We start from the raw sequence: 23,716 nt of genomic DNA on the forward strand, positions 1-23,716 counted from the left end.
GTAGAGCTACACAGCGTCAGTGCTTGAAGGCTCCGATCCCACATTTAAATGGACAGTGGATGACAAGCCATACTTCACCTATTACAACACTGTCCTCAATGTCATCTACCAGCACGCCGCCACCTACAAGCTCACGGTGAGTTTCTGTTCACATCCGATGGGATTCGAACTGCCAGACTGAGAAAATGCGTGCAATTAAACATCTCCAGTTGTGATTAGACTGAGGCAACTTTCTATTCACATAGAAATATTGCCTTTTGTTTGAACAGTAAGATTTAAGCGGAACACTAAAACCCCGTAAACGGCGATCCCGGGTGGTTCCTCTGTGTGTTTGCACGTTCTCCCCGTGGCAGCGTGGGTTTCGTCCACGTTCCCCGGCTTCCTCCTGAGTCCAAAGAAATGCAGCCTCGGTTGATTGGAGACTTTTGAACTGCCCGTACGCGTGAATGTTAGCGTGAATGGTTGTCTGATCCCAAGGTCAGCCTCCCAGTGACTCTGAGTAGGATAAACGTTTCAGATGATGGGATGGAATGGTTTATCTTTGAGTTTGCAGACATTTGCTGATTTTGTAATAATGCAATTACTTACTGTTGAATATATAATCTGCAGACGATTGTCACAAATGACTGCTGATTTGTAATTGTCCACCTCATGGGGCGTTACAATCAAAGCTATCGTGCTGTCGTCCATCTTCTTACTTGGTCATGTGACATCTTTTCTCAGTTGACGGCCATGAACCATGTCAGCACCCTCACAGAGCATTTCAACGTGACAGTGGACCGGCTGCAGCCCATGGCCAACCTCACAGTGAAGGGTGTGCCCGATGTGGTCCCTCAAGGCTCCACTCAGACTCTCACCACCTCTGTGCTTGTCGACATGTCTGTGGCCGCCACCTTCCGGTATTTACAGAGGGGGGGAGATGAGATAAATTCATGATGGACACATTAAATGATATCTTCCGTGGTGTGTTGTAAAGCAACAATGACTGCCTCTTTTTCACTTTGTCTCTTCTCCCGGTGCATCTGTTTGTGTTTGACTGCTCCTTTCTTCTCCTCTATCCATCTTCCTCACTGCTCCTTTCTCTGTTTTTGTCTCCTTTGCACCATAACAGCACTGCAGCAGTCTTACCATGCAGAGCCTCGGATTTATAGCTGTGTGGTTAAAGCACATTGCTGACAAGAATTTTCCCTTCTGCTCTTTCCTTTTGCCAACCCCCAAACCCTTTTTTTCACTCTCTCTCTCTTTTACTCGCTTCTCTCCCACCCTCTTTAACATTTTCACCCTCCCAACTATTGCGCACTCTTTCACGTTTCACTTTTCCTCCACACTCACCATGTTTGGTCCAGAAAGACTTCCCGAGTTTTGAGTTTCCACTTCTCCTCCCCTAAAAACCCTCTATTGCCTCGTCAAAGAAGACTCCCACTTTCCAGTTAGTGTGTGTGTGTGTGTGTGTGTGTGTGTGTGTGTGTGTGTGTGTGTGTATTCGGGAATGGAAATGGTTATCATGCATTCATTGATCTGATATCTGTTTGTTTCTTTTGTGGTACATTTAATGGTTTTACTTACTGTTGTGCGGCAGATGGTCCTTTGGTGACGGCGGGTATAAGGAATTTGAATACAAGCCTCCCTACTCCCCCTCTATCCTCTGCCCAGACTCCCCCAATCAGGTCCTTCTAAGCAACAACGTCACCTATATTTACTCTCAGCCAGGTGAGTCCTCGCCCATCTTTCTGTCAGCAGCATGACTAATGGGGCAGCTGCCAGTTTAGTTTGACATTGTTTAACACACGATTAAAATGTTTTAAGCTGCTAGACAATGACAGAACGCTCATTTCCCTCTTCTCCCTTTCTTCTTTTGGACAGGAATATACACTGCATTGGTGTCAGTGTCCAATCGTTACGAGAACATCAGTCAGAGCATCAACATGAGCGTCTACAGCATCCTCACTCGTGTCGATATACAAACGGAGCCTCTACTCCTCCTCACTGGCAAATCAGCCGATTTTGAGGCTCACCCTCTGCCCTCACCCTATGGCATTCACTACGACTGGCACTTTGGAGATGGTTCTGCCCCGCTGCGAGGTCGCCGCGTGGCACACACCTTTGCACAGAGTGGCGTGTTTATTTGCTGCGTCTCGGTTAACAACACCATCAGTTCTATGGAGGCGTGTGCCGAGATGTTTGTATATGAGGAAATTGAAGATTTAACGGCTGAAAGCTCCTCTCCTACAGAGCTGCACAGTCTTACTAGAGTACGGGCACGCCTTGCATCAGGTAATAACATCACATGGACATTCTCAATGGGAGATGGGACCGTCTACACACGATCCGAGCCTGACGTGTCACACAGCTATAGCAAAGACGGCAACTACACCGTGAATGTGACCGCTGCAAACGCTGTGAGCTCTGGCTGGACGATCCTGCCAGTGCACGTGTTTGTCTTCCAAGTTGTGAAGATAGAGCCGTCCGGGTGTGTCCAAGAGCAGACCCCCGTCAACTTTCAGGCCTGGGTGTCAGGTAACGCATCGGCTCATATTTATGAATGGGGCTTCGGGGACGGAAGCCCAAATGAGACACACCACGGCAGCCCCAGAGTCTCGCACACCTACTGGACAAGTGGGAACTACCACCTCTCTCTGCTTCTTTCCAGCGGGGGAAACAAGGCCAGCAAGGCAAACTTCTTCAACTGGATGTGTGTGCAGCCAGCGTTAACTAACATCAGCCTCAAACTGGAGAAATCGCACTACGCAGTTGGGGAAGAGATCTGGTTCCAGGCCCGAGCTGAGCCAGAATTTAGCTACAGCTATCAGTGGGACTTTGGTAGAGCGGAAGACCTGGTGCTCGGCAGCGGCTCCGGGAATATCCCGACAACATATAGAAACCCAGGTCATTACAGCGTGACAGTCATTGTCTTCAACAACATCTCCACCAGTAACACCAGTGTTGTGATTGAGGTTTTGATGCCCATCGGTCCAATTGTTATTATACATAATGGCACTAAATACAATAACCTGACTCTTAAAGCGCCGTACGCTTTCACAACATCCTCTATGGCTTCCAACGTCACTTACGTCTGGCGCTTCGGAGATGGAAATGTGCTGACAGGCCAGAATATCCTACATAACTTCAACATCTCTGGAAACTACAATATCACGCTGGCAGCAGACAACACAGTGAGCAGGAATCACACCACCTTACCAGTTGCTGTGCTTGCATCAATCCGCGGGTTGACCGTCAACGCCAGCTTGGTAAATGTCCCTCTCAATGCCTCGGTCCACTTTGAGGCCCACATGGAGGAGGGAGATGGTGTCCGGTTTTCTTGGATCTTGTGTGACCGTTGCACACCAATCCCAGGGACACACACCATGTTCTACACCTTCCGCTCTGTTGGCACTTTCAACATCATCGTGACAGCGGAGAACGACGTCGGAACGGCACAAGCGAGTATCTTCCTGTATGTCCAACGTGAGCTGGAGGGGCTGCAGATTATAGCAGAGGAGGAGAGGGGAGGAGCCGGAGGCACAGGATTAGACGGTTGCTGCTTCGCTACAAACCGTGTTCTCCACCTTCACGCGGGCTTAAGGGAAGGAACCAACATGACGTTCACTTGGAGCCTCATCAAAGAGCTAGACCCCCTCAGCTCAAGTTTCAACATAAGCGGGAAGACAGTGGAGGTGAATTTCTCTAGACCGGGCCCGTGTGACATATTTCTCCGGGCAGCCAACCTCCTGGGCCAGCTGACCGTCAACAGAACAATCCACTTTCTGGAACCAGCCGGAAGCGTGGACCTGCAGATCAGCGCCAACCCAGTTGCAGTCAATGCTCCAACTAACCTGACGGTACTGAGTGTTGAAGGCTCGGACCTGCAGTACCGCTGGTCTGTGAATGGTGACCCTTTGAAGTGGAACAAGCACTGGAAGACCCACACCTTCATTAGTCCGGGCCTCAAGCAAGTTACTGTGGAAGTGTTCAATGAGGTTAGCTCAAAGGTTGAGTCAAGGACAATCAGTGTCCAGGAAGTCATTTCAGGTCTAGGATTCACAACTACCAACGTGACAGAGCAGAACTATGTAGCAACAGGGGTCAACGTCTCGCTCCAGGGGGAAGTACTGACGGGAACCAATGTGACGTGGACATGGCAGTTTAAAGGAAGAACGGAAATGGGAAGGAATATTTCTCTTATTTTCCAGGAGGCAAGAACAGCCATCGTTACTGTGAATGCGACCAATGACGTCAGCGGGGAAGTAGTGTCCAGAGAGTTCTTTGTTCAGGACAAGATTCAGGGGTTGGAGCTGAAGGCAAGTAAAAACATTGCTGCAGTCGGTGAGGAGGTGAACCTAACTACATATTTGGCTGCGGGCTCGGACGTTCATCTCATCCTGAGCATCAGCGGAGATGCCACTGTTAACCTTCAACCCAACGATACCCACAGCCACACATTCAGTAGGGTGGACACGTACATGGTGAATCTCACCGCTCACAACCAGGTAAAGTCAAAGAAGATGGACAGCATACATTATGATGATATATAAGAGATACACGATAACACTAAACACAGTCATCACACGCATTGTAAAGAGATCTTGACATCAGTAATGCATGTGTAAACATACACAAGCAAACAGTAGTTTGTTGGTATGTTTGTTGTCATCCAAGAAGATATTTGACCTTGTTGGTCTTGCTGACTTTAAGAAAAACATCCTTTAAAGCAGAAATGAGTAAATAGTTGTGAACTTTTAATTTAAGTATCACTACATCTGTCTTTCTGGCATTAACTGTTGACTGTCAAAGCCAGATTGAATCAAACTCATGCATTCTGTTGCAATATGACAATCCAGGTGAGTTCCAAGAGGCGGCACCTCCAGGTGGAGGTGATGGAGCCGGTGCGTGGACTTTCCATCCTGGGAAGCTGTGCTGCGATCCCTGTGGGGGTTAAGAGACTGTTTGTAGCCAACATCCTGACGGGCAAGCCTGTTCATTTCTTGTGGACTTTTGATCTACACCACCTTCACAAGACGCCGCACATGGGCAAAGAGGTCAGACCAAATTGAAATAATCGTAATTCATTTTAAAAAATCACATTAAAGAAAGACAGCTGTTAAATGCTGATGTGTCTCACACATCCCCAGGTGTTCTACACACCAGAAGAACCAGGTGTGTTGACCATCTTCATGAAGGCCCTCAACGCGCTACACGCTCAGACCGTCACCAAGCACATCCTGGTGCAGAACCAGCTGACAGCAGCCGTGCTGCACGCGGCGCCTGTGGACACCTTCATCAACAAGACGGTGACCCTGATGGCAAATCTCACCCCCAGATCTAATTCTGTGGAGTGTTTGTGGGACTTTGCCGACGGCCCTACTCCTGTTCACACAAACACCACAACTGTGGTTTATGAGTACAGATACCCAGGACACTACTTGGTCCAAGTATGTTTCTTTGAACTACATTATTCTCTGTAGACTCGTCATGTATTTGTTGATCTGCAAAATATGAAGCTGTAATGTGAAAGCTGGGCATCTGGCTAGTTTTGAGGTTTCTCTTTTTCTTCTCCCTGCCAGGTGAACTGCAGCAACCTGGTGAGCTGGGTGTTAGCCCAGGTGGAGGTGCACATCAGTGTTTTAGAGTGCGAGGAGCCAGAAGTGCAGGTGGTTCAAGCCCCTCGTCTGACCATCTGGCGCTACCAGCCCACTTTGGTGGAAGCTAGTGTGGACCTGAAGGGCTGCCTTCGCTACGGAGCTCAGTACCTCTGGCAGATACTCGCGACGCCCACCTGTGATAACGACAAAGGCCTTCAGCCCTACCAGTCTTTGCTTGTCCCAGTAATTCGCCTGCCGGTGGAGGTGGATGTGCGGCGGCTACAGCTGTCGTTGCCTAAGATGGCTCTAGCTGCAGGGAACTACACCTTGGTGTTTTCTATGTCCTATGAAGGCGTGCCACTCTGGAAGGCCGCCTGTCTGCAGCTCAGCGTCATGGCGACCAGGTCAGTGGAAAAATACCATTTTGACTCTTTGGTTATTTTTCTTTTTTTTTTCTCTAATTTCTGAAATAATTCTGCAAATGAGTTTGATGCAGTCTCTCAAAAGTCTCTATTAAAGCACAACAAGTCTCTATTAATTGCCAAAAACATAATATTTGAAAGAAGAAAAAAAAGCTTTGATGAGTGCTACATAAAACCATCATATTCAAGAGACCCTTTCAAAATTAGGCAAATTGCATTAAAACAATTTCGGTTGATACGTAGCACTCACTGTCCCTTTAAAGTTGGCATTTGTAGTCACTTTAAATGAATGCCAGTGGATTAGCCCCTTAGATTCATGGTGGACAAAAGGCGAGAGAACTTTCTCAAACCTGCAACCAGCTCCTGCATCCGTTAGGAATTTAGCAAACCACAATGTAGGAAAACGTTGGAAGAAATCAGGTAACTGCAATCAGGTTCATACAAATGACGTTAAGAAATTGCTACTGACATGAAACAAGCGTGATTTGTTTATTTGTAAATAGATGGTACAAAATCATGTTGGAAAACATTTTCCAACAGGAAGTTTGATCAACGTTCTCTGCATCCGGTTTGGAAAGTCATTTAAGCTTATTGCTACAGAGGCTCAATATGTTATTTCTGTACACCAATAACTTGAGAACTAGCTGGGGTGTAAAGCTTTACTTTCTCTTTTTCTGTTAATTTTGACTCATTTATTCTTGATAGGCTGATGCCCATCATAGAGGGGGGCACATACCGGGTGTGGTCGAGGACTCAGGACCTCAAGCTCAGTGCTGTGCAATCCTACGATCCCAACATGGACCCAGACAGCCAGTCACTACTCAACTACCACTGGGAGTGTCAAAGCACTTCGAAGGTAAAGGCCGGCATGACACGAAACAGTTAGATGAGCTTTCTGTTGCCCACACAAGCAACGACTTCCAGACTTTCCATTCACATGATATTATATTGTATTTAAATATGCATTTGAGCCCTCGCCAGGAATATGAATTGTTTTGTTCTTTCTTAGAGGTTTACAGTCTGTTTACTGTGGCCGACCATGTTATTGTTGATTCTATAAAAAACAGAGAGACAAATTTTATAGTCATCAATCGCTAGTGTTTTTAGCTTGAATCCCTTTTTACTTGTGTAATAATGTGTTTTATTTATCGGCTGCTGTCCTTGCAGTGACATTGAAGTACTGATAGAAATGATGACAAGGTCGTGTTGCATATATTTGAGCCGCACGCTGATATCTAATTCTTCTAATTGCAGTACCACGTAGTAACAAGGAGGAGAGCTGTTTAATGTGGAGGAGGGATCAAATGAGGATGCTAAACTTGAGACCAAAAAAATAAGACAAAAAGGACTGGCAGCTACTCAGGTTGCCCTCATTGCAAGCTTGAAGTGGTTTCAGCAGCACTTAATCACTTGAAAAAAAATAAGTGGATGTAGCTATTATACGTTTTATATATATATATACCCAATAAATTTGAGCTATTATTTTAAATTAGTAAATTATGTCCATAGGAATCTGGCTACTCTGAGTGGTGAATAATTAAATAATCAGTGGTGTATTTTTATGTCTTCAAGTACAAGAGAAATCTGTTATTAGCTCCTGTAGTAAGACAGGATACTCTCTCTATATATACTGTCTATGTATTCTCAATATTTATCTTGAGTCTTTTCATTGGTCTTTTTTACAATTTTTTATATATTTTTTTATTTCGGAGGATACATTTGATTTGAGTGTGCATGCTTGTCTTCGGCTGGAAACACATTTTGCTTGTGCAGAGACCACAATATACGACCCGGCAGGAAGGGTGTGTGCTGCAGGAGTGTGTGAGTTTGTGTGCGTGGATCTGAGCACACAGGCATTGGAAGGGTTAAGTAACTGTTGAGAGATAAACTCAACATTCCTCAGCTGGTGCTTTGCTCCCCACCCAGACAATTACAGTACACACATAAACAACGTGCACAAAACACACACATACACTCACAGATGTGTAGCGCTGCTGATAAAGAAGAACACAAAGTCTGACTACAAAGAGTGAAACAGTTTTGTACTCTGGTAGAAGGTCTGAAACGAGAAAGACTCAATTGATCAAATGTCCTCCACTGTCCCGACCTTCGATGCAAATGCAATCGTAAGAAAAGATGGTCGGAAAACAAAGGAGGGAAAATATTTCCCTCTTGCACAATATAAGTGTTTTTGCTTTTCTCTGACATTTGTCACAGTTTAGTTCAACAAGAAGCAGCCTTACCAAACGTCTGGAGCTGTTCTTCTTTGAAATTTAAGTTGAAAAGACCTTAAGTTACAGAAGTTTTAACGGCGCCACTCAGGTGTCTTTTTCTTGTTTTTTAAAAACATGAATATGCATTAACAAAACACTCCTAATCCATGCTTGCAGGGTGCAGAGCACTGCTCCAGTCTGAACTTCGGCCTGGGCACCAGCGATCCGGTGCTGGGAATCTCCGGCTCCGAGCTGGAGGCGGACGTCGAGTACACTTTCAAACTGACCATCAGCAAAGACGGCATTGCACCGGAGTCCACCACGCAGACGGTAAATGCACACAGTCTAATACACACAATAATACATGCATGAATAACACAAATTTGATCATTATTATTCTGGGGCTATTTGCAGCAGTGTTAAGTGCTGAATTTACTCAAGATAGCCCCGTTACATCCTGTTGAACAGAGGGAAGTGCTTTGTGCCTCATCCATCTTTTCGTACTATATCATTAACATATTGAGCATGTTTGAAGTGTTTTGTCATGTTTCCCTCACTCTGCCCTCGACTACAAGAGGCGACTCAGCTGTCAGATCAGTGACTCACTTTGTCACACATAGCAATCAGGAAGTATTTATGGCACTTCCCGAGCAGTGATTGTGTTTGCTATTGCTCGTTATTGGCTTTTCAAGAAATGTTTGCATTTTTCAAGTGTTTCATCCACTGCCGGGATTGCTAACATTCGACCACGTGTGTGTGTGTGTGTGTGTGTGTGTGTGTGCTCAACAGGTGCTTGTCCAGAGTGGCCATATTCCCATGGTGTCTCTGGAGTGTGTGTCCTGCAAGGCCCAGTCCATCTACGAGGTCAGCCAGAACTCATATGTCTACCTCAGAGGAACCTGCACCAACTGCCAGGGCTTTCACCGTGGGGTAAAGGCACACATACACACACACACCCACATAAACACACACACACACTCCATATCCAACTCTTTGTGTCACAGCAAGGTGACGTCACTTCACCACAGAAGCAAGAGGGAAATCATTTCCAGACGCTTTCCTCGCCCCCCTCGCCCCCCTCTCTTCTTTATTCAAACTTTCCCTGGGATTTGTGATGCAAGCAGTTGTGTGTGGGTGTGAGAATGAGGTCATAGTACAACTGGAGCCAGAGCCCAGGTCCTTACTAACATGTTGAAAAGGCAACACACTTGTTGAGTCACTGGGCCTCATACTAGCTGAATGTGCTGAGATAAACCAAGGTCACTTTTTTATATCCACACTGTATACGCTGTATAAAAAGGGGTATTATTGAATGATCTACTCTTTGCGTATATCTCACTAAATATAGTTCTCACATGTGTCATCAGACTAGTAAAACAGCTTATTTATAGCGTGTATGAAAGCCATTAAAGTGAGTAGGTAAAGATTATTCATATCACACTTTTCTAGCACAAAAGTGCTGAACTTTTTATTTTTTTAAAGCGATCTTGTGCCTAAAGTAAGATCCTCTCTTCTCAACCTAATTACTCTTTTCATAACCTGCCAGGATAAAAGCATTAAGCTATGACGTTCACGGCATGGTTTCTGATGAATTATTTATGCATTTAATTGGCACTGCTTGTCCCTTCTGTCTCTAATTGTTTGTTTTGAACCAAACAGTGAGGCAAGCATTAAAAGACTTAAAGCCTTTAAGCTGTCTTATTGTCGCTGCTTATTAAAAGTATCAATGATGTTATATTTCTATATCAACTCCAAATGTAGCTTGCTTTTAGTAAAATATTTCTCTCTCAGCGCTGGAGTGCCATGACGCTGCAGAACCAGACTCTGGTCCTGGACTCCTCCTCCACCACCACAGGCAGTGACGGCATGAATCTGGTGCTGCGGCAGGGCGTAATTCGCCACGGAGACTCCTACAACTTTACTCTGCATGTGACCGACGCCAGTATGGATGCCGATGGCGCCGCTTCCATCACGCTGCACCACAACATGCCCCCGGCGGGTGGCGAGTGTCACCTGAGAGGGGGAGGGGAAGCGGAAATGGAGTACGGGGAAGATGGCGAAGGCTGGAGGATACGCACACTGTTGGACTGGGTGCACTTCAACTGCTCAGGTAGGAAGATGGAAGGTGTGGCCTCGCCATGTCTCCTGTCATTTATTCCCATTTTTGTAGATTTTGATAAATCTCTCTCGTAACCCTTCATTACTCATCACTTATTTACCAATTATTTATCTTTCCTTATCTTCGTTCTCCTTATCCTCCTCGCTCTCTTGCCTCCAGGTTACAGTGATCTGGGAGTCTCCGAGACTCCTCTTCTCTACGGTTTACTGGTGACGCGTTGCAGAGATGACTACTGCGAGGACTTCTGTGTGTACAAAGGCAGCAGCCCGGAGCACTCGGCCTTCCTGCCCCCGGGTTTCAGCTCAGCGCGCCATCGTGTCGCCGTATCCATCACAGTGGAGGACCACCAGGGAGCTGCCATCACTGCACTCAACAAGTAACTACCTGTTCCTTCAGCTAGTTTAGTTTAGTTAAGCAACAGAGAGACCACTTAAATACCATTCAGTCCTTCATCTCACAATGTATATCCCAACCCCAAAGTACCTCGCAAAGCCCGTGTGTTGAGTTGTTTTGAGCAGTAAAATGAATCCCCGTCAACACCAAGGGTTTGTTTTGTTTGACTACTGATCTTCCTGTTAAGGAAGAAAATAATTTCAATACAAATCTTAATACTGTTTAGCTGCTCTTTAGAAACTTACAGTGAATTCAGCCAATCTTTGATCAATTGCTAAACTGTTATGGCCAATAGGAGCAGCTCCTGTAAAGAATTATCCAACTATTTTTACTATATCTATACATGTTAAAAAAATGTAAATATTTCTACTGTTTTTGTAAATTAATTTGTTATGAAACAACCAGCAGTGGAGAAACAAACCCAAGTCCACACAGTTATAAAAACAATCATTATATTCAGTAACAGTGCTTTTTGTTTGGTGCGTGTGTCCAGGTCCATTGAAGTTGTGCTGCCAGACGCGCCCCCTGAGTACCAGAGCCTTCCCCATTGGCTGTCTGAGCTGACAGACAGCAAGCTCAAAAAGCTGTTAGAGCAGGGAGACTCCCAGGGGGTCCGAGAGTTATCGTTGGCTCTTATAACAGTGCTGAATGAGGTAGGCGAGGCCTATCCATAGAAAGGATTCATCAGTTGATTATACGTGAAGCGTTCTTCTACGTGTATTTACCTATTTACCTTCTTCCAGTATGAGCAGACCAGGAAGTCGGCGCGTGTGTCCCAACATGAGCGCGGTTACCGAGTCAGAATCCGCAGCAACATCACCAGAGCGCTGACCGCTCTCGACCTGACCACTGTCAATGACATCCAGCAGACCTCTGCTGCTCTGGCGCAGTGCACGGTGAGCAGGATGAGAGGGAGGCGAGGTGGAAAGGAAAGGAAAGAGGGCAAGGAAAGAAAGAAAGATTCAAGAAAGACGTGTACTTGATGAAGCAAAGAATAAAGCAAGAGAAGGAGGGGAGACAAGAAAGCAGACAGATGATGAGTTGTGTTTTTTCCAGGCGGTGAGTCCAGAGTTCATATGTGAGGAGTGTCAGAATAGCACCCTGAACAAGCTGGAGTCCATGCTTGAGATACTGCAAACGGACACCAAGCAGGGCACCGTCACGCCCACTGAGATAGCTGACAACATCCTAAACATCATGGGTAAGAGACCATGCTTTCTGTGTCTCTGTAACTGCACCAGTGTTTCCATCTTTTCAAAACAGTGTTGTTGTGTCTGAGTGAAGGTCAGCTGTAACATTTGGAGTGGCTGCAGGTAGAGAGATAGAGCAGATCGTCCTTTAACCACGTTTTAATCCCCCGGCTCCTCCCGTCTGCAGGTCAAAGAATCCAGATCTACTCCCTGGGTGCTTTACAAAAGTGCACTGCTCCTTTAAATGCTCAGGATCAGTTCAATTCAGAGATCAAATACTGTGTACGTAACTGTTTGTATAAGACAAATGTAAAAAAGTAAATTAGGAGCTAGCAACAATTCTTTTAAACATGCGCGTCCATTGCTGAGTGAAGGCTATTGCCTTTTCAGTGCTGTTGCTTTTAACCAAATCACATTCTTGGTCTGTAAAAGGAGAGAAAGACACAATAGCTGCCATAAAATGTAGACGTAATAGGTTTTTATACTGAAAGTTGTGTTGTGTGCAGCTACAAATAGAGCTGCCGAGATCTGCTCTAAAACTGCCGCTCTTGTTCATAATGTCTCTATTTGAGCTACTTGTTCAATAGGATACATATTATTTAGTCACAGTAAACACACCATCACTCTACTTACTGTTCCCTTTTTAGAAGGTTATTAGTTGGTATTGTGCAAGACGACAAACTAGACTGAAACTGTGCCGCTGTAACTTTTTCTCCTCCTTTCTCTTTGTCCACGCCATATCTTCCTTTGCTGTTAACCCGATCTTGTAATATCCCCTTCCCTCCAGGTGATCTGATCCATCAGGTCGGCCAGTCAACATCCCAGTCTTACCTCCATCTTGCCCACTTGGATTCCCACTCGCATCCCTCAACGTCCTCTCTTACCTTCTCCGGTGAGGAGCAAGGAGGCCCCCCGTTGCACCCCTCTCCCTCCACGCTGGAGCCGCACCCATTGCGAGTGGCGGCCAAGGCCTACAGCCTGTCCTCGGTCCTCATGCGGATCCTCATGCACGCCCGTGTGCTCAACGAGGAGCCGCTCGTGCTGAGGGGAGCTGAGATTGCTGCCACAGGAAAACTGGCGGACCCCCAGAGCCTTCTCTGCTACCATGACAACAACACTCCAGGTGGGCTTGTGTGTTTTGTGTCTCGTAATGTGATGGAGGTTGTGTTTCTGCAGGTGTTAATGTCGATCCCTGGGCAAGTTAACGCGTTCATCTCGCGTTAACTTTTCAATCGATTAACGGCGTTAATTATTTGATTATGTGTTGACTGCATTTTTTAATTTCAATTTTTTGGGGGGAATTTTGGGCTTTTAATTTGAAGGCGCTAATTTAGGTCCGCCCTCGCGCTTCCGTAGCATTAACTTTGTATGAAGTTAATCAACTGCTGGTCTAAGCAACTGACTGAACATGGACTAAAGAAGGAGTGGTTTGTCCCTCACAGGGACCCTTACTACTGAACAGTACCTGTTCAAAGATATATATATATTTATAAACTATATATGTATGTATGTTAACTTGCTGTTGCTCCAGAGTGCAATAACATTACTTTAAAATAAAAGCTGCAATACACTAGTTTTTACTTAATTATTGAATGTGGCGCATAATGCGATTAATTGCAGAAAAATCATGCGATTAATCAGTTAATTTTTTTTTATACAGGAAAAAGGGAAGAAATGCATGTAACGTGATAGTTTGGATCCGTGTTTCATCTTCTCTCCTCATTTATTTTTCCAGAGTGCCAGCGGTTCTCCATCCCCCGAGCGTTCAACGACAGTCTCGGCCGCGCTGCAGCAGGAAACAGCATAATGCAACTCCTGTTTCAGGTCACATGACGCAAACTACGAATACAAAAGTTCTACAAAAATCTTTTGGGGGGGGGGATTTCCTGTTGAAGGACAGCATGAACACACACACGCGCACAAACGCGTACACACACGCAGACACACATGCAGACAGACACTTCAGATCTGACTTCCTCCCCTGTACCTCCCCTCACGGTTATCTCTTTTCCTTAACAGGTGGAATCAAACCCCTTCCCGTTCAACTACGTGGCCAACTACACCGTCTCTACCGAGGTGGCGTCCATGGAGTTCCGCACTGAAAATGGCACCCAGATCCCCATCTCTGGACTGGACGATAGTCTCGCCATCACTGTTGCTGTTAACAATGGAAGTAGTGGAGCAGAAGCAGATCCTGAGGGTTCTGGTACCAGAGGGATCCTCACAGCTGGAGCTGTTAACGTCAGCCACTGTGACTCCATCATCGTCAAGGTCAGCACGGGAAACACCAACAGAGAGGCGGGGATGTTTGTGCAGCTCAACTTCACAACTCTGCAGGGTGAGCGCTCACATTCACCACATAACTGATTCAATACGATAAACATCCATTGTGTGTATAATGAACAGCTTACAGTGTTCATGATTTTTCCTTAAACTGTGTGTGGGAGGTATTTAGAAGCTGTAATAGGAGTAGTGTTGTGTTGCCTTGTAATTTATATTATTCTCAATCTCACTTTTATTGCATTATGTCCAAGGAACTGGGATCAATAAAGATCCAGCTTGAGTTGATTGGGCCCTCCTCGCAGCATGTGAGAGGCTGTGTGAATTTTGAAGAGGCTCATATGCGCCAAATATGGAGATCACATACACACAGTTAATTATATAAGTGCCTGCTTTTGTCATTTGGTGACACAACATGGCTCCTCAACGTGATTTAACATTTGATAAATAGATTTTTTTTTTCTAATCCAGTTTTATACTTTTGATTGTGACCCAGTTTCATTCTTCTTCTATTTTTTGCTATTCCTTCTCCAGATGCCAGACAGAAGAATGAAATAGAAGAGCACGAGGAGGAGCCGTACATCACAGCCTACCTTCATTCACATGAAAGACCCAATGAGCTCAACTGCACAGACAAAAAGCGCATCACACTCAATATGACCAGGGGCCTCGACCACAGGAAATACACCTTCTTCCTGTCGCCAGAGTAAGAGCTCCTGTTAATCCACTGCTGTGTCACCGGACGTGTGCTCATTTTTGTGATATTGTCTGTGGCAACTGGGGCAGTAACTTGGGGCCTCTGGTCGAGCTCTGAGGTTACCGAGTCATTTGTTTGTCATTTTGTCCGATTCGAACCTGATTTCTCTTCCCTGTCTTGCACAGGCTGTACGACACCACGCTGAACTACTTTATCAACGTGAGCACGGCCTGCAGCCCCAGCTCGCTGCCTGCGGGTGTTTGTCTGGAGGTCGGAGTGTTTGCTTCTCTGTGTCAGTACTTCAGTGAGAGTGAGAAGCAGTGGCGGACAGATGGCATGGTGCCCCTGGCAGAAACCAATGCCAGCAGAGCATTTTGTCGCACCCGGCACCTCACAGCCTTCGCCGCAGGCCTATTTGTCCCGACCGACGCGATCAGCTTTAAAGTGCCAGTCAGTATCACGAGAACAAACACCTTTTTGCGCAGATGTACCAGATAAACACACTTCAAACCGTTTTTCTTGGCCCTTAGGAGCGTTCTGGTGCCCCAAGCCTGGTGGTGCTGTTGGTGTGTGTGTTGGGCTTACTAAGCTATGTCGTGGCGGCAGCCCTCTTGCACAAGTTGGACCAGTTGGATCTACGGCGGGCTGGTGTGGTTCCGCTGTGTGGCCAAGACGGACTCTTCAAGTACGAAGTCCAGGTCAAGTCTGGCTGGAGCCGCGGGGCAGGTGCGTTGGACAGTGGGACAATTTTAGACACCTGACAGGGGAGCAAAAAGTGGACACAGACGTTATTTAATAGCTCAATGAGCATTTACAGTATAATATGTAAACTGAAGTTACTTAAAACTGTATTGGGTTGAAGTTTAAAAAAAAAGACAACCCTGGTTAAACTCCTATTGCAAGAGCTTTTTATTTATTTTTTAAATCTACCTTTTAAGACATGTGTGGTTTGATTTTTTTTATCTTGTCTTTGAATTGACAACCCTCCCTTATAAATTCTTGTTTCACTTCCTTAATTATGTTATTAACACAAACTACATTACTACAAATTAAACATGGTGGTGGTCGAAAGAGGAGAGTCCCTGCAGAGCTCAGATTTATAGAAATAGTGATGCAATGTGCCTCTCCCGTCCCTCCAGGCACCTCGGCGCATGTGGGAATCAGTTTGTACGGACGTGAGAGCCGCAGCGGACACCGCCATCTCGACAGCAAAGGAGCTTTCACGCGCAACGCTCTCGACATCTTTCATATTGCCACAGATACCGACCTGGGCAGTGTCTGGAAAATACGAATTTGGCACGACAACAAGGGTACGGAATCACACAACAGAGACCTGTGATCACACGGACTTTAACCAGCTGAACACATTTCCTGTAACCACCATTTCTTGGCCCTCCATCAGGTCTGTCTCCAGCGTGGATGCTGCAGTACGTCCTGGTCAAAGACTTACAGACGGGAAGCAGCTCCTACTTCCTGGTTGACGAGTGGCTTTCTGTCGACAATGAGAGAACTGACGGACAGGTGGAGATTGAGGTGGAGGCCTCAGGTGAGAAACTACAAATACACCGTCCGTAATGAGCATCCGCTGATGCAGGAGGCCGCTTTCGCTGCATCGCGCTTCTTCCTGTTTCTTTCAGAGGAGGCTGTGCTTCGTCAGCTGCCCCGCCGTCTGCGGTGTGAGCTTCAGAGGGCGCTGTGTGAGAGTCACCTTTGGCTGTCGCTGTGGGAGAGGCCCCCCCGCAGTCCGTTTACCCGCCTGCAGAGAGCCACGTGCTGTGCAGTGCTACTGCAGCTCTTTGTGATGGCCAACACACTGTGGTACAGCATTGTGGTGGACAAGAGATACAGGTATAAGGAGGAACTTCTACTGTTGTTTAGTGCACCTACAAAACTCCACGTGATTTGTTCCGATTTTTATTTCAATACCGTCCTGTGTTGCAGCCCACGGGCCGTGTCAAGGCTTTCTTCCTTGAATGGAGAGACGGTGGCAGCCGGCGTGGTGACCTGTCTGATCGTCTACCCGCTCTACTTGCTCGTCTTCACGCTCTTCAGAATGAGCCGCAGCAAGGTAACACAAACCCACTCCAAACTATAACTCGATCAAGGTTTTTTTTTATCACTTTTCATGAATATGAAGCTGAATAATTTCTTTGTGTGTGTGTGTTAGTGTGTGTCGGTGGAGCAGGTGCCACCTCAAGTGGATCAGGAGTCGGTGGAGATTGATGACTTCCTGGATGACTCCATAGCTGGAAGTTCTTTCCTCTTTTTTAATGGCGAGGTAGCGTCTCATGGGGAAAGAATGGGATGTAATGCTGAAACATGCCTGTTGTATATATGTTTGTATTTGTAGTATAAACAATGCAGTCATGCTTTTCCCTCATGATGACTGTTTGTCTCTTTCTCTATCTGTGTCCTTCTCTCTGTCTGTTCGTCATCCATTCCTCTCAGACCAACTCAGAAGAAACCAATTTGGATTTGCCCACTCCATCAACCAAAAGGTGAGATTGTCTGTTGCCATGACAGTAATGCACGACTTAAATTATTGGTTGGAAAGTGCGACTGAAAGCTGTCAGGCGGAAAGGATTAGAGAGAATAGAAGAATAAAGAGCATAAAGAACTTTAAAAAAAATGGAAATGGTTTGTAATTTGGTATTGTGCACTGAAAGAGACTGAAACAAATAATACAATATATTATATTAGACTTTCTCGGAAGTCAAATGAGGAAACAGCTATAATTATATACTGAAGCCATAATTGTTTCAGCACTTAGTCTGGTATCATCAATTCTTTGTGAAACCTCTGGTTTTGTTAGGTTTGAGAGAGACAGAGAGGAAACTCTCTGGCTCAGTGGCTGATGTCGCATCTCTGGCTTTGCATTGCAGCGGGGAGAGCTGGGGCATGGCAGAAGACGAGGCGGAGGACGGGGATTGGCCAGAGCTGTTGAGTGATGTGTCCGTGGTGGGAGGGGCGGGTCACGGGGCAGGGCTGCCCCGGCTGAAGAGAGGTCAGGGGAGCCGGCACCTCGGCGTCGACATGACCTTTCACCCCGACGATGAGGAGGGGACTGACCAGCGCAACAAGTATTTCACCTCCTCAGGTAACTGAAGCAGAACGGTTTTCACTCAGTTTGAGTACATGAAGCATCTGGTTGTATCTTCACGCTGTCTGTGTCCAAGGAGTGTTCTGAAATACTGAAATACAAGCTTTTTGCTCACAGACGAGGATCTGATCAAACACATCCTGGCCGACGGACAAAACTTCTTTCCTCAGACAGATGAAAGTGAAATGGCTGACCTGTAAGTTTGATCTCCGAACAGTTTTTAACGTACCTTGATAAAAACTACTGCAATTTAACTTGTTTTAACTTTGGAATGTTTGTGGATTTGCTTGAGTTTAATCTTTTTGTATTCATTATTTCCATTGTGTCTGTGCGTGTGTTGCAGGTTGAGCATTTTAGGAGATAAGACTGAAGTGATTCTCCGCCAGAAGCTGAATGAGCCTCTTCCTCTAGAATCAGTGAGAAGAGACCCTCCGAAAACAGCTTTCATCGCAAATACAGGTGTGTGTGTGTGTGTGTGTGTGTGTGTGTGTGTGTGTGTGTGTGTGTGTGTGAAAGAGGGAGAATTGAAGACTCCTTACACGTACAAGGTTAATGCTGTGAAGTAAAAATGTAAAAACATCTTTCTTTAAACGGTATTGCCTGATCATGCCATTTAGTTCATATGCTAACGGGTCCTTTTCCTCTCCAGTTGTGACGGACGTGTGTCGTCCCCGGAGGTTTCCTCCCTGGTGCGGGCGGGCCGCCCTGTGGGGCAGCTGGGCGGGCATCACTTTGGCAAATGGCGTTTCGATTTGGGCGGGTCATGGGTTTAGTCAAAGCATAGCCATGATGTGGCTCATCTCATGTTTTGCCAGTTTCCTGTGTTCCTGCCTGCTGTTGGAGCCAGTTAAGGTAAACACACGCGGTTACCACATACATACCCTTTTATAAATTCCCATCACGTCTTATGTTCCTTTTTGGTATTTTACGCCGCACTCAGTATTTGTATGCATCAAATGTCTATTGCACATTTTAAAGATCACTTATGATGATGAGCCCGCAGATCATTATCACCAGACGCTTCAATTCCTCTCAGCTCTGCTGAGCTGTTCAGTAAATATCGGACATGTCAAAAACCTAACAATGATTTGTATCTGCTGGATGAGTAAATATGCTACATTAAGACTTTTTATGTTGATATTATTGTGTTGTTACAGCTCGTGCTGCTCCGTTGTGGTAAAAAAAAAAATCTATTGATTTAACAAATACATTATCCTGCTGCTTTGGTGTCTTTGAAACACTTCAAAAGAGGGACAAATGCACCATTTATTCTTTATTCCTGATAAGCTGAAATGTTATACATATGCTGCCAACACCCAAAAGGATACATTCTCATTCAGCTGTAATCTTTTATTGATCTGTTTGTCACTGAGATTTAACTTTTGGGCTGAGTTTTGTCCTAAACTGACAGCTCTGTTGCTTCCTGCCCGCTGTCCCACAGGTGTTGTGTGAGGCTGTTTACTACGCAGTGTGTGTGCTGCGTCTGCGCCCAGAGGATCAGGATGTGCTGGTGGAGTTCCCCCGGCTGGAGCGCGTGGTCCAGCGGGTGCACAGGGTGAGTCCTCCACAGGGCTTCGCTCTGTCTCAGGCTCGGCACCAGGCCCGCAAGGTCCACATGCTGCACACCATGCTGAAGGTGAGTCAGAAAGACAGACGTGCGAGTTTAAAGAGATGCTTCTGGAGATTGTCCTCGTGTCTTTACGGTGGTGGAAAGCTCGGCGTCTTAATTGTCAACAAAATATTTGTTTTTCAGAATTTCCTGGTTTACATGTTTTTCCTGTTGGTGGTTTTGCTCCTGAACTACTCTGATTCGGCCAAAGATACACACAGCCTGAGACTACGCACTCAGCTGCAAGGAGCACTACGCACACCTGTGTTCCACAACATCAGCAGGTACACTCACAAACACACACCTAACTTTGTGTTTTGTAGAGAATGAGATCTAATTTTTCAAGGGTGTCATACAAAAATGTTTCTGAGCTCTTTGGTGTGTAACTGTTTCCCAAAAGAGAACAAGAGGGGGAAGATTTGTTCTAGCAAACTGTGTCTGCAGCTGTAGAGCCTCTCTTTACAGTAGCAAGGTCTCCATGCAAATGTATCGCACATTTCAACATTTTCATTTTGAGAAAATCGGCAAAAGAAAATACGATTGATTGCTTGTTTCCATCCACTAACGTTGTGCGATTAACAGCAGTTGGTAGGTGGTGCCAATTTCCCAATATACCATTGCTGCAGAAAACACTGCGATAAGAGAGCCAGTCGAACCTGAAACGGTGAAAAAAAGTGTAGATAACTGGATGTAAAAATGATAGTTGTGTTTGTTTTCATGTTTTAATGTGAGGCGTGATTCAGCAGAGCAGAACATTCTGTTGTGTTTTGCTTTTATTGACACATTTCAACCAAAACGTAACTTTTTTTTTGCGATATTTCGATATTATTTTTTTAATTTTGTCCCTTAGCTTTTTCTAGCACAAATTGAAGTAGCTGTGAATCGACAAATGGGTACGCAGCATTGTGACAACTCTACAATGTAGCATATGACAAATACACAATTTATATAACCCTCTTTATTTATTTTTAGCCGAGCTGATGCTCTAATGTGGCTGAATGAGTCACTGTTGCCACAGTTACTGGATGATTCTGCCCTCTTAAGAGACACAGGAAGTGTGTTGCTCGGCACGCTGAGGCTTCGTCAAATCCGTGACACACATGGTAAGGTTGAAACGGAGAAATGGTACATGGACTGTAATTGAATACTTTTGTCTAACAACCACTCGAAGCACTTTGACACTACTTGTCATCTTTCACTCATTCACCCGTTCATACTGTGATGGCAGTGGTTAAGGTGCCATCTGTCCATCAAGAGTAACAGAAGTGTCTTGACCGAGGAGACATTGACAATATCAGAGCCGGGGTTCATCCCGCACATCCGCTAGTATCCGATGTCATAAAAAAGGGCATTAGTCATTGCATATTTTGTCAGTAAAAGTATCTTATGTTGTGAAAAGGTCATAAAGTCATTGTGTAGTATGTTATTCAAATGTTTTATAATACGTCATAGCAAATCATGCATGTATAGTAGTATGCTATGTCATGAAAAAAATAATTAAAGGGTGTTTGAACGTTTAAATATTCGGAGAATTTATTAAATGAATGAATTCAATCTCAATTTGCAGGCAGTTCGAGGGCAGGGGACAGTATTTTGGGACAGGGTTGGTTTCCACCGCCGACCAAAGACGCTGAGAATTACACCGCTTTGGGAACAAACGGGTAAGGGAAGGATTACAATCCTGGCTTCAGCAAGGCAGCCGTTAAGTTAACTTTTGGCTCAGATTCTGTGTCTATTTAACATCTGATCTTATTTTCTATGTTCTTGTTTTCCCCTCTGTGTGTCCTTCCACTCATATTTGTAGGGCGTGGCGTTTGGGTGAGAGGAGCGTGTCGAGAAGTGGAGATGGGATCCAGCAGTTGAACAGAAGCCTGGCGGAGGCGTCCTCCTCCTTACAGCAGCTGCAGAAGCTGCACTGGCTCGACTACAGGTAGTGAATGACAAGACTGTAAATAATATATGCAAAATTCAAAATAAATAAAACGCCAACATTTGAAGTCAGAGATACACACACTTATATATAACTGAGAAACTTAATATCCCAGTGAACTGCGAGATAATAATTAAGGCCAATACAAAACAAATAAAGTGATATTGAAATTGGGCTTGTGAACAAATTCCATGACGATTGACAATAAAACAGAACCAGCATACTCGTGGCTTTATATTTGTTTTATTCTCTGTGAAGCGCAATTTGTCTTTTAGACTGCCGTCCTTGAAAAGCTGCGCATGAAAACAAGAGAAAAGTATTTAGTCAAGAATGTGGGCTGACTTTCAACTGTTGTTTTGAGAACAATGACGAATGGCATGAACAAAACTTCCACATTTAGTTGCTGAAGGTCAATAAAAGTCGGCTTCTTACAGTCCACTTCACTGTGTCTTTTGAACAATTGTTTCTTAAAATCTTTTCATGGGAAATTAAACTTTCTGTGATGGAAACTCGCAGCTTAAATAGGATAAATTAAACATCAAAATTGGTTCCAAAACAGAGAGGCAACCAAAACATGAAGTGACTGAACTATCCTGAATCCTGATCTCATCATAGTCCATTAAGTGTGTGCCCGTTTTGTCTGTGTGTGTTTTCATAGGACGCGGGCTGTGTTTGTGGAGTTCTCGCTCTACAACATCAACACAAACCTTCTGGCTGTTTTCTCCTTCCTCATCGAGTTTCCAGTTTCTGAGCGGGCCCAGTCCAGCCTCGAGCTCCTCGTCATCACTCTGTGGCCAATCACAGGCCTGGATTTACAGCTCCTTCTCATGGTAACCACTGACAACAAATACTACCGACCATCTAGCCAGCCCTGAATCCTCTCCCTGTAATTGTGAATTTGGCAACATATCCATTTTACTTTTTCCAGATCGTCCTTCTCGGGCTGGTGTTGTATTTCCTGCTGCGGGGGATCTTGGGCTTCCTTAGAGAAGGATACGTGTACCTGCTGTCCACCTGGAGACTTCTGGGCATCTGCAAACTGGTTCTGGCAGCGTCTGTGTGTGGGCTGCACCTGAGCCGCTGCACCATGGCCACGCAGCAGTGGGCGTCGTACCTGCAGCACCCTCGGGACGCCTTCACGGACTTCTACCCCCTGGCCCGACGGAGCCAGATGTACACATCCATGTCCGGCCTGCTGCTGTTCATACTGGTGCTCAAGGTAAGCGACAAAGGCCAAGGAAGGCAGGGCTCACTGCAAACTACAAAAAGGTTAAACATTTAGCAATTTAGTGGGTTTGCAAAACTCCTGTGTAGATTGGGTAAAACGCAAGTATTTGGATGAAAGTAACTGTCAAATAAATGTGGTGTACTACAATGTTATAACAGCTGGAAGTGAAAGCCTGAACTATGACACCAAGGACCAATTTGTAATTTACTGGAAGTCCACTTATGACTCCGCCCCTCACGCTCCGTCTGATCCTGCAGGCGTCCCACCAGTTGCGGTTCCTCCGGGAGTGGGCCGTGTTCGGCAGAGCTCTGCGCTGCTCCGTCTGGGAGCTGCTGGCAGTTGCCCTGGCGTTGCTGCTGTTGCTGCTGGCTTACTCACACACGGGACACCTGGTCAGACTTCTCCGTCTCTTACTAGTCGCTGGTTCCCCACCCCACACACACACACACACACACACACACACACACACACAGACAGAACACGATAGAAACTTACACACATAAACTACATCACTGGTTCTATAAGTGTAAGTTCAGAAATTAAATTATATTTATTCTATATTATATCAGACAAAGCGCGGTGTTTGACAGAAAGGCTTTGCAGTGGTTAGGCGGTACTTTTCTGAAAAAAAATATTTCACAGGGGGTACATCACTGAAAAAAGGTAGCGAACCGCTGAACTACATAATACAAGTACATAAGTGTTGAAACTATCCACACGCGTGTTTGTTTACCTTTCATTCATGGTCATTTTTGTTCTCTTCAGAAACACTTCACGACCTACACTTCTTTTACGATGACAATACACAGAATCTACACTAAACCTTCACTGCAGCACAAACTGTACGACACATCTTCATCTATAGTGTTGGAACAACTATCATAGCAGCCTCAGAGTGTACACTGAAAGAGAACAATAGGACAATGTATTATGAGATTATGTAAAGTACTGTGATG

The 23,716-nt window shown here is 45.4% G+C and overlaps 1 protein-coding gene across 1 annotated transcript in view; it reads left to right on the forward strand.

Moving 5' to 3' along the window:
* pkd1a (polycystic kidney disease 1a) overlaps positions 1 to 23,716 on the forward strand; it is a 54,398-nt gene that overhangs the window by 26,556 nt on the left and 4,126 nt on the right. Inside the window, exons 16-54 of the mRNA XM_068592322.1 lie at positions 5 to 136; positions 724 to 899; positions 1,580 to 1,710; positions 1,864 to 4,487; positions 4,839 to 5,036; positions 5,130 to 5,429; positions 5,562 to 5,983; positions 6,707 to 6,857; positions 8,392 to 8,544; positions 9,004 to 9,144; positions 10,006 to 10,324; positions 10,493 to 10,709; positions 11,220 to 11,379; positions 11,470 to 11,622; positions 11,783 to 11,927; positions 12,704 to 13,039; positions 13,652 to 13,740; positions 13,936 to 14,254; positions 14,731 to 14,902; positions 15,079 to 15,343; positions 15,424 to 15,619; positions 16,033 to 16,203; positions 16,296 to 16,439; positions 16,531 to 16,741; positions 16,835 to 16,961; positions 17,061 to 17,171; positions 17,342 to 17,391; positions 17,776 to 17,990; positions 18,111 to 18,189; positions 18,337 to 18,452; positions 18,643 to 18,845; positions 19,435 to 19,629; positions 19,747 to 19,886; positions 20,575 to 20,705; positions 21,170 to 21,263; positions 21,407 to 21,532; positions 22,191 to 22,362; positions 22,461 to 22,751; positions 23,018 to 23,152. Of these exons, the coding sequence (XP_068448423.1) occupies positions 5 to 136; positions 724 to 899; positions 1,580 to 1,710; positions 1,864 to 4,487; positions 4,839 to 5,036; positions 5,130 to 5,429; positions 5,562 to 5,983; positions 6,707 to 6,857; positions 8,392 to 8,544; positions 9,004 to 9,144; positions 10,006 to 10,324; positions 10,493 to 10,709; positions 11,220 to 11,379; positions 11,470 to 11,622; positions 11,783 to 11,927; positions 12,704 to 13,039; positions 13,652 to 13,740; positions 13,936 to 14,254; positions 14,731 to 14,902; positions 15,079 to 15,343; positions 15,424 to 15,619; positions 16,033 to 16,203; positions 16,296 to 16,439; positions 16,531 to 16,741; positions 16,835 to 16,961; positions 17,061 to 17,171; positions 17,342 to 17,391; positions 17,776 to 17,990; positions 18,111 to 18,189; positions 18,337 to 18,452; positions 18,643 to 18,845; positions 19,435 to 19,629; positions 19,747 to 19,886; positions 20,575 to 20,705; positions 21,170 to 21,263; positions 21,407 to 21,532; positions 22,191 to 22,362; positions 22,461 to 22,751; positions 23,018 to 23,152 (9,510 nt within the window). The remainder of the gene's footprint in view (positions 1 to 4; positions 137 to 723; positions 900 to 1,579; positions 1,711 to 1,863; positions 4,488 to 4,838; positions 5,037 to 5,129; positions 5,430 to 5,561; positions 5,984 to 6,706; positions 6,858 to 8,391; positions 8,545 to 9,003; positions 9,145 to 10,005; positions 10,325 to 10,492; positions 10,710 to 11,219; positions 11,380 to 11,469; positions 11,623 to 11,782; positions 11,928 to 12,703; positions 13,040 to 13,651; positions 13,741 to 13,935; positions 14,255 to 14,730; positions 14,903 to 15,078; positions 15,344 to 15,423; positions 15,620 to 16,032; positions 16,204 to 16,295; positions 16,440 to 16,530; positions 16,742 to 16,834; positions 16,962 to 17,060; positions 17,172 to 17,341; positions 17,392 to 17,775; positions 17,991 to 18,110; positions 18,190 to 18,336; positions 18,453 to 18,642; positions 18,846 to 19,434; positions 19,630 to 19,746; positions 19,887 to 20,574; positions 20,706 to 21,169; positions 21,264 to 21,406; positions 21,533 to 22,190; positions 22,363 to 22,460; positions 22,752 to 23,017; positions 23,153 to 23,716) is intronic.

The sequence above is a fragment of the Clinocottus analis genome, unplaced genomic scaffold, assembly GCF_023055335.1.
Source record: "Clinocottus analis isolate CAN_PGR_092001 unplaced genomic scaffold, fCliAna1.0.p SCAF_27, whole genome shotgun sequence".
Lineage (NCBI taxonomy): Eukaryota > Metazoa > Chordata > Actinopteri > Perciformes > Cottidae > Clinocottus > Clinocottus analis.